At 39.9% G+C, this 10327-nt stretch overlaps 1 protein-coding gene across 2 annotated transcripts; it reads left to right on the forward strand.

Moving 5' to 3' along the window:
- Nucleotides 1–608: 608 nt before the first annotated feature.
- ESM1 (endothelial cell specific molecule 1) lies at nt 609–7810 on the forward strand. 2 transcript variants are annotated; one of them, XM_028106716.2, is made up of 3 exons: nt 609–1052; nt 4395–4547; nt 7713–7810. In XM_028106716.2, the coding sequence occupies exons 1-3, from the start codon at nt 752–754 to the stop codon at nt 7808–7810; spliced, it is 552 nt and encodes a 183-aa protein (XP_027962517.1). In that variant the 5' UTR covers nt 609–751. The 2 variants fall into 2 exon arrangements, with proteins under 2 accessions (XP_027962517.1, XP_027962518.1); XM_028106717.1 differs by lacking the exon at nt 4395–4547 and having other exon boundaries at nt 752–1052.
- Nucleotides 7811–10327: the final 2517 nt, after the last annotated feature.

Below are 10327 nucleotides of genomic sequence, written 5' to 3' on the forward strand. Positions count from 1 at the left end.
TCCACATCTATCTAGAAATACAGCTCCATCCACGATAAACTTAGATACATGTGCTATGAATTGTTTTAGAGATAACATTTGAGGGGAGGGGTGGGAGGAAGGAAGAGAGGGGCCCTTAAAAAATCCCTTTCAAAATATTTTCTTTCTTCTAAGTATTGAAAAGGCACAATATAACCCTTTCTTCTTCCAAATGATCTCATAGCTATTTATTGAGGGGAAATACAAAATGTTTATTTATTTTGTTTAAAGGAGCTTCTTTCGTCCTGATGATTCACGTGGATATCATTTTCCTCCCCACTACAGAGGCTCTGAGACAAAGCCACAGCCCAAGTGATATGCCGGTGTCAGACCAATTCCTGTCCTGAAGGAGGGTATGCAACCTTCTATATTTCCCCTTCACAGACGTCCTTGAGCCCTTGAGACGGATGTGAGCGAGTTTCTCAGTGCTCATGCAAAACAACCATCTAAACATAACAGATGACATCAGCTTGGGCTTTTCAATTCCTGGATGGCAGCAGCGTGTTAATCCAGCCTTCATCCTGGATTTCATAAACTAAAACAAGAGAGCCTGGCAAGAGGACAGCGCTGCTGCTGGGTTGAGGAAATTGATGACGGGGAAGCATGCGGGCAACCCAGTGTATAAAACTCATAAACGTGTAGGCAGAGGCTCAGCTACCACTTTGGACAGCTGCTTCCCGCCAGCAAAGACCACGCCGTCCGCGGGAAGCCGAGCCAGAGCCCTCGGGGAAACATGAAGAGCCTCTTGCTGCTGGCCACACTCCTGGTCCCTGCGCACCTGGCGGCCGCCTGGAGCGCCAAGTATGCGGTGGACTGCCCCGAGCGCTGCGACAGCGCCCAGTGCAAAAGCAGCCTGCGCTGCAAGCGGACAGTGCTGGACGACTGCGGCTGCTGCCGGGTGTGCGCCGCAGGGCTGGGCGAGACCTGCTACCGCACCGTGTCGGCCATGGACGGCGTCAAGTGCGGCCCGGGGCTCAGGTGTCAGTTTTACAGTGAGGAGGATGACTTTGGTGACGAGTTCGGTATCTGCAAAGGTAAAGGGTGACCCCTTGCTTCTCCCTGCCCCCCCCCGGGGGGTAGGAGGGGGAAGCACACTGAGGGCTTTTAGCCAGCATGGGAGGTGCGGAGGCTTTGCTGCGAAGGACAAGAGGGAAAATGCAGGTGGCTTAGGGACAAGGCCCCGCACAGGTGTTGTCACCGGGAGAGAGGGAGAGAAGGAGAACTCTGCAAAACAGCAACTGAAGCCAGTGTGCAGGAAAGCCCAGAAAGCAGTAGTGCATTTCACTCCTTATGTGTAGGAGATTTAAGAAAAAAGTTGCAATGAAAAATTGTGGGACCTCCCTTTCTGGAAAACTTTAGGAACTTGACAGGTAATCTGTTTGGATGGTTTAGGTGCTCTCTCTTCTACAACACAGTGATTACAGAGGTCTGCACTAGATAACCTCTAGGGGTGTCTAGCCCCGGGCTTAGTGATTCTTTGATCTTGAAAGGGTCCACGGGTTGGAGGGCATCTCTCAAGATCAAATATTTCTCATGAACACTAATGCACTTTGTGAAATAGGGTGGGCTTAAGCCATCTAACAGAATGACTCACATTCTTGAAAGAGGGTACCTTGAAGTATAAAACAAACCCCATTCCACTTTATAAAGGTCAACTAGAAAAATAGCAGATGGTTTAAGACAAGTAAATATAACAGTAAAGAAAAATAAAAATTGGAAGTCTGTAAAGAATGAGAGTTTACAGACTTAAAGAAAAATGTCATTAGTTTGAAATCATAGCTAAACAATGTGGTTACACAGTTGTAGAATTTATTTCAGACTTAGTGACTGTAGTTTAAAATGTTTAGAATCAAAAGAATGGTAATTTTAAGATACTCTGTAAATGGATACCTCATGATCTCATCATTAAAAGTTATTATCAAGATGAAACACATATGCTATAGCCGCCCCATTCATCAGTTTTATAATAAAAAGAAGCTTTTATAATGATTAAAGGGACTGGGAAATTTATTTCTTATATTTTCTTTCTTATTTCATTCTTATCTTCTATGTATTTCATACAGTTGTATGCTTTTAAGAATGATAATCATCCACCATTGAGACAGCCTCATTAATTCACCTACCTTTAGACAAATATTTTATAAATTAATTTACCTTTTAATCTACAATGTATACTAAAGATTAGGAATTAATGCTTGGACTATTAGGAGAATCTTATTTTTTGCTCAGTTTATTTTTATTTATAACCAGTGAAAGGTAGAATACTGAGGAACATTTTTTTGGTGAACATTCACAAACATTTAAGCTGACTAGGATCTATATTTTCTGTAAATTACAGGATTTCACATAAGGAAATTAGGGAGGAAATGGTCAATACAATCATACTTACGATATAGCAAGTATACGCAGTGGATTGCTTTTTCTCTTGGCATAAAAATCACCTCTATAAATGTGATTGTAAATGCTCTGTCATATATGGGTAAAATAACATTACAAGGCATCTGGGATCTTTAGCAGTTTAACATTCTACTGAATGACTGAGGTAGCTGTTAATGGGATAGATTTTTTAAATGTATTTAAAATTGTTCTTTTTGGCACGCTTCATATTACAAGCGAGTCTAGCTTCGAACATTTTTCTCTCTGCTGGAAATAGTGACCCTGTGTGAACCTCACCATCTCTACACAGAGACATTGAATTTTGCTGTAGGCAAACTCCCTCCTTCAGCTTTTTCACAGAACACTCATAGGAAAACTGTATACTTTAGCTGCACATCCAGATGTTTTCTAAATATTCAGATGTTTGGCATTATGCTGCCGACTTAACAGTCAGCCAGCCAACACGTATTTACTGAACACCTGCTATCCCCTCAGTGCTATTCAATACACTGGGGGTGGCAGTAGAAGTGTAACTAAGAACTTGGCTCAAGTTTTAGTTTTCGATATCACTAGACACACAGTCAAATCCCAATCCTGTGCGCTTTTCTGCAAGAGGCTTTTTAGGATCCTTTTTAAAGACGGTCTTTCCCAGCAGAGAGGCTAATGTTTAAAACCAGGCTCCGGGGCGCCTGTGTGGCTCAGTCGTTAGGCGTCTGCCTTCGGCTCAGGTCATGATCCCAGGGTCCTGAGATAGAGCCCCGTGTCGGGCTACTTGCTCCGCGGGAAGCCTGCTTCTCCCTCTCCCGCTCCCCCTGCTTGTGTTCCCTCTCTCGCTGTGTCTCTCTCTGTTAAATAAATAAATTAAATCTTTAAAAACAATTACAAAAAAAATAAAACCAGATGCCTCTGTAATCTGAAGAGTAATGGTAAGAAGAATCCTAAATCTCTTCCAAAAAATAAATTTCATTAACATCTACCTTGATCATTCTGTGGAATATTAGATTGCCAAGGGCTCAGCTGCTTCACTACTTGTTTCTTTCCCCATGTGTGATTGTACACTTACGAGAATATTCTCATGCCAAGAGAATAAATATTCTGCATCTATTCTGCTTGGTTGGTAAAGACCGGGTCATCAAAAAAAAAAAAAAAAAAAAGACTGGGTCGTCTATGGAGATGCTGTTTATGTCATAAAGACCTTGCATTTGTAATAAATGGATTTGTCCTCTTCTCAGTATCGCATGTTTTAGTCTAAGCATGAACACACTGAAGCTCTAAACGCTTCCAGATTTGTGAAGGTATACAGGTAAATTCTCAGCTCTCTTGTTCTTCTCAGCATGTTGCTTCATAGATTTGCAGGTTTTACTAGTAAATCCTCCTGACATCCGGGGGAGTTAGGTAAATTGTGCTGCCATTTCAACAGCGAAGGTAGTTGATCAGAGCCGGAGCGGACTGAGGATGGATCACTTCATGGAGAGCAGGCAGGATACCCTTCTCAGCCCCTAGCTAGTGTGGATGGAGCCCTTTCCTATACATTTAAAATAGTACATTGTGAACACAGTGGATTCAAAGGCAGCATCACATCCTTTAAGCTCTTTGAGAAGTTGATGCATGTGTCTGTTCAATTGCCCACCTCACTGAGCTGTCACGAAGCCATCTAAGGAAACTATGAGAGCCTACCTGTCTATTGGTATCTAAGCAGAAAGGGAACAGAATTAAGGCTGGTCAAGGATGTTGGTTATGTGTAGCTGCCTTCAACTAAACTTCATGGCAGGCCACGACAGCGGAGGTGTCCAGGATCTGGTCTTACTGTGCGATTTCACATGTGTGACTGAAACTTCCAACTTCCAAAGCTTGGGGTTTTTTGAGAATTGCATTTTTGTCTGACAGTCAAGATTTGTGAGGCTTGTTCAGAATCTGGAGGCTTTGTGCACAGGGGCTGTGAGACCGGGCTCTTGTGCCCAAGGAGCGGCTCCCTCTCTAAACCTTCCCTTTGTCCTCAGACTGCCCCTACGGCACCTACGGGATGGAATGCCGGGAGACCTGCAACTGTCAGTCGGGCATATGTGACAGAGTCACCGGCAAGTGTCTGAAATTTCCCTTCTTCCAATATTCAGTAGCCAAGTCTTCGAACAGGAGATTTGTTTCTCACACAGGTAAGAATTGATTTCAGTGTAAACACTGGAAAAATAACCTCATTTTCAATTTGAATAACTTAAGAGATATAGATGAACAAGAATAAAGCATTGGTTTGAGTGATTTTGTTCTTTATTTTACTCAGGGGAAAGGGGTGGTGGTTGAGTTTGGGTTGCTGTTGCTTTTTTTTTAAGATTTCAGTAATAATTTGGGAGGTTATATATTTTTCCATAAAGTTCACCCAGTTTTATGGAGAATAAATATGATTGATTACCAAAACACCTGTAATAAGAAAATAACCAAGATATACAAAGTTCTTCAAATTCTTCAGTGATCTGTTTTATATATGTACTAGACTAAGCTACTTCTCTCTCAAGTTCATGTAGAAAAAATACACTCAGGAATTTATCGGATAAGGTTTAAGAGCCAAGATAGAAAATATAGAACATTTCTTCTTCTTTTTTTTTTAACAAAATGGGAGTATTTAAATGGAATATTTCCAAACATGCATTTTTATGGCTTTTGGAGAGGCTAAGAGATAGTAACTGTGATTGAAATTTGGGAATTATCTCTAAGCCTTTGAACGAAACTGTAGTAATAGTCACATGATGCTTGTTCATGCATGTGTATTTCGTATCCAGGTTGTTAAAATGTGAGAAATACAACATATAAGAGAGTGCTATGGACATATTTGATTATCTTGTGGAATAAATGATCAGTATAGTAAAGCTTCACTAAATTGAAAGTAGCTCATTTAAAACAACATGTAGCCATAGAAACTGCTAATATCAACAAACTATGCAGTTCCCCGCCCCCAGCTTAGATATAAATAGTTGACAATCCAAGTCCATTTTATTTAGTTTTTGTTTCTGGGTTTTTGCGCTTCGAGTTAACTAAGATTTGAAATATTTGGCAAATGTACTTATTACCCAGCTTTACCTCCTTCTTACACATGGATACAGTTAAGTACTTTAAGAGGAAGAGGAAATACTGTACTTTTAAGTGAATTTTTATGTTGAAGTGTGGCTATGCCCTTAAACATTAATTTAAAATGAACCTTCCCGCCTTTTAAAGCTGTTAGGTAAGTATCTTTGTGAATATTTGACCTGGAAATTGAGATCATCATTAATATTTTAAGTACTTTTGACTTGTCCTATAGTCCTTGAAAAGCAAAATGGAAAAAGATTGAATTTTAAGTCCTAAAAAAAAAAATTTCGTAGTGAGGTGAAATTTACATAACATAAAATTAACCATTTTGAAGTGAACAGCTCAGTGGCAGTTAGGACATTAACAATGCTGCATAGCTGCCATTTCAGTCCAGTTCTAGAACATTCTCACCAGCTCAAAATAAAACCTTACTATCCATTAAGCAGTTGCCCCCATTCCTCATAACCCACCCTGCAGCCCCTGGTAACCATCAATCTACTTTCCGAGACCTACACATTTTTTTAATGTTTTGATTACTTCAGTACAAGTTTGAAACCTATTGTCTTAGTACAGGTAGCTGTCTCAAACACTTGCATCTTCTTTTGTCTCATTTTGCTTTCTTAAAACTGCAGGCTACAGAGCACTTTGAAGAGCCACTTTTGTATTCCTCTTCATTCATTTATGTTTGCACATAAGCCTTTCCCACCAAGAGAGAATTGAATCCCTTGTGAATCTGGTGTTTGGGATGAATGTTTGGGAGGCCATGAGAGCTCCTTTGGAATAATCCTCAGGAAGGGAACGCCCATCCCTCCCACTGCGCACCCAACCACACGTCCTCTTCTTCACTGGACTTTTGTGAAGTCTCTTTCCCTTGAGCCTGTTACCCTCTGTCATTTGCGTGCAGATTTTGCAGATATCTTGACTACTGTATACAGATGCCTTGGACACAGATATTTTGCTGGCTGGAAGTTGCATTAGGGGTTACACCAAAAAAAATATTTCTATACCCAAATTAGGTATCAAGATTCTTAGTAGAAATTGATGGGGAAAGCATTTACTGACCTAAGGTGTTCACTTTCATTAGCTAACGGGGAACAAAAGATGATTACTAGTGTAATCTTGGTAACCCTTAGTCCGGTTCGGGCTGGAGAGCAGAATGTCCTAAAGGCCTTTGAGAGGCTGTGCAGGAGCGCCTCTGCTCAGTGGTGCACTCTCTCTGCTGGACTTGCCAGGGTGCATGTGCCACTGTTTATAGGAGGGGGCTCGGGGGCTCAGTCCTGCAATGGATTTCACATCACCTCTACGCAGATCTGTTTACAAAGCCTTTGTTAGTGGTTCCAAGGTTCATCCGCACAGGGAGTTCTTGAGGTCCTTTCCATACCCTGATGACATGAGCTTATCTTCTCTAGTTTTCTTCCTATTGGCTACGATATTCTTGGCAAGGGGGCTTCCTGCCTTCCTATTTCCATTTGTTGTTGTTGTTGTTGTTGTTGTTGTGAGATTTCCAATTTTCTAGGCCTGGGAATTTGCAAGTGACTTTTTTTAAGGGAGGTGTAGGGACAGTAAGATCTGGAATATTTGATTACTTTGCGCACATTCATCTGCCAGGCCACACTAACCATACAGCATTCCATATTAAGACATGCACTGTTGAAGCAAATATACCTCACTGCTCTTAGAAGCAGACAAATTTCACTTTGGAAAATTCTAAATATTATAAACTTTTCTGCAGAACAAGAGCTATCTTTATAAAAGTTCTGTCCTTTGATCTGCCATCTGCCTTCTGGAGCTACACAATAAGCTAATTCCTCTTCCATACCAGATAGTATGAAAATCTTACTTAGAGATCTACTTTTATGTTTGCTCATTCCGTAAATATTTATTAAGCACCTACTATGTTCCAGGCACTGTAGTTGCAGTGAACAAAACAAAGCCCCTGCCTTTTTGGTGACATTCTTGTGGTGGAGTGAGATAACACACACACACACACACACACACACACACACACACACACACACACACACAAGACAAGTGCATGTATAAAATAATGTCCAGTGATGATAGGTATATGAAGAGAAATCATTCAGGGGGTGGGAGGTGCCCCTCGACAGAGAGTGGGTGAATACAGTGAGCACAGACTCTTTGAATCTATTAAATATTTTATTGTACGTCCCTTGTCATATAAAAGTAAGATAAAACTGTTGTTCATCTTAGAGTTATAAACATCTGGACATGATTTGTATTCCTTCTAATTTCAGAGCATGACATGGCATCTGGAGACGGCAATTCTGTGAGAGAAGAACTCATAAAAGAGAATGCCCACTCTCCTGTAATGAAATGGTTAAATCCTCGCTGATCCCGGGTGGGATTTCTGAGAGAAGACTCTTATTTTAATGATCATTCAACACACAGCCAACATTTTAGGAACTGTCTAGATTATAGCATATGGACATGTGATATTGGGAGGCCAAGTGTGTGGGTCCGGAAAAAAAAAAGTAGGCTACTAACAATCCATAAAATGCATATGACTGAACACTCTTAGATATTTGTTAAGTATTTGAATGCATATAGATTTGTTAAATATGTGTTTATAGTAATACTGAAGAACTGAAAAAGCAATTTAGATAATCTTAATGTGGATGCAGATCAGCCAAAGAGAGAGCTAGCCAAAGCTGAAGACCAGAGTGAGTCCACATGTCCGTGACTCGGATGTACACTGATGTTGGGATACAGGATGGAGGGAGAGTTAGGAGTGAGAGAAGGTGGGGGCAGGGTGGGGAAGTATGATATTTAGGTCTTCTTTGTGGTAGCATCAATAGAATTTAGTTGTGCTTTTTATTTACTTGGGAAAAGTCAAAACAAAACAATCCCTGAAGGAAGTGGGATGTTTCAAGCTTGTGGGAGGTTGAGTAGCAACCTTGAACTGAGGCAGGTTTCAAAGGGCTGCTACTCGTCATGCCCAGGTTACCTTATCTGAAGGATGATTCTGGGGCAGGGGGCAAAAGTACACTCTCATAAATGGTTTTAAAGAATACCACCCGAGACTGAGAGAGCTAGGAAGTATTTTGTCCATTTGGAGGAGGTGTGAAGGTAAATATTTATATAATTTTGTAAACAATTATGTTAGTATGAGTCATCCTCCATACCCATACTTATCACTTTGAGAAAATGAACAAAATACATGGTAAGTTTATTATTAATAATTATAGCAATATTAATAGTAATAAGCATAAGAAAAAACTAGAAAAAATTAGTCATTACGGATTTATAAAATGTCAGAAAATGAGCAACAGAAGAAATTTATTTAAAAGTAAGTGCAGTGACTTAGATGAGTTTCAGATTTAAAGTAGGATACTTTTTTAAGAGGTTTGGAAAAGAGTCAATTTTCAGTAGGAAACGTCAACTTTAAAATATTGTTCATTTTCTTATTTTTCTTTCCTTTAAAGTTGGTTGATAAGTGGAATTATGAGTACACTTGGGAGGACCTTAGCACAAACAGGACTGTTGTACTAGATTTTGTTAGGAAATATTTGCAAAAGTATTTTATTTGGAGCGAAGATTATTTAAGAATTATTTCACTATTTACCTATATTTTATTCTCAAAGTTTGCCAGCAGAGTTGTGAATGTGTGTGTGGGAGGATCTTTGAATGTAAGCTGAATAAGCTGTTAGGATATGTTTTAAAAGTCAAAGTTTATGATTGTTCAATAAAAAAAATAAGACCGCTGCTTTGAGTCCATTCATGACTGTGGAATCATTAAGTTATTTAAAAGATTCATCCAGTGAACAAGATATGCATATTAAAGGCAGGCTTCTCAACTGACTTTGTAAGCATTTTCTGTTAAAACATGAGGCTAGAATATTTATTTCTTTGCCTCACACATTTTTGGTCTCTTCATGCTTTACAGCTTCCTGAAAAGTAGGTTCCTATATATTAACCCATTCTATAGAGGCAAAAACAAAAGAACAAAAGAACCCTTCTGTTACTGTTTGAAGGTGCTTACACTTTACAAGACATAGGCAAAGACAAACTTTTCGGTGCCTATAAAAGAAGAGAGTAGCATTCAGCTTTGCAGCTTGAGAGCATCAAATCCAAGAACAGGATAGGTTCATTCAGCCTTATGATGGGCAAATTAGGAAAACATTTACATGAATTGACACAATACTGAAAAAAATTTGTCTGTATTAGTAAAAACGTCAATTTGCCTGATTTAATCTTTTTCCTTCTTTAAGTTGGAAGAAACGATGTGAATGAGATAAAAATTTATATCAACGTAAGATACTCATATTACTACTAAATCAAAACAACACACTGAAAAATCTTTACTTCTACCAGCGTGCAGTGAGGTTCAGGACATGCCATCAGAGAGTGAGGTTACTTAAAGATCCCCTGACTTGGCCTAAAGCATAGGCCGCAGCCCAAATGTCCCCTTGGGGAAGGATGGACAGTGGAACATGAGCTGGACCAGGGCAGGACTTGCCTGTGCCCATGCTCTACAGCATGGGAGACCATGGGCAATGCAATCGAACAAAGGTGGGCTCATCCGCTCTCAGGTGCGGGCATGTTTTCGAGCTCTCCAGCTTCCTGGTACTGAGACCTCCTTGTGCTTTTCACAGCAAATGCTACTCCCTGTCTATCCCAAATTGCTCTGTAGCCTTCTGACTCTATTCTTCAAAGCAGCGATTCCAAAATCTTTGGATTTTGCGCTTTTTGATTGCAATATCTTTGAGCATGCAATTTTAAACTGTATAAATAGCATAGGATTAATGCACTATGTTCATTATAAAACATATACTCAAAGTAGAAATTTTTAAGGGATAAAAATAAATATGAATAGAAGTTCTGAGATTTTTTTTTTTCCTGCACCCCTACG

Source organism: Eumetopias jubatus, unplaced genomic scaffold (assembly GCF_037043125.1).
Source record: "Eumetopias jubatus isolate StellerSeaLion01/CBP00866 unplaced genomic scaffold, mEumJub1_p1.0 scaffold_5, whole genome shotgun sequence".
Lineage (NCBI taxonomy): Eukaryota > Metazoa > Chordata > Mammalia > Carnivora > Otariidae > Eumetopias > Eumetopias jubatus.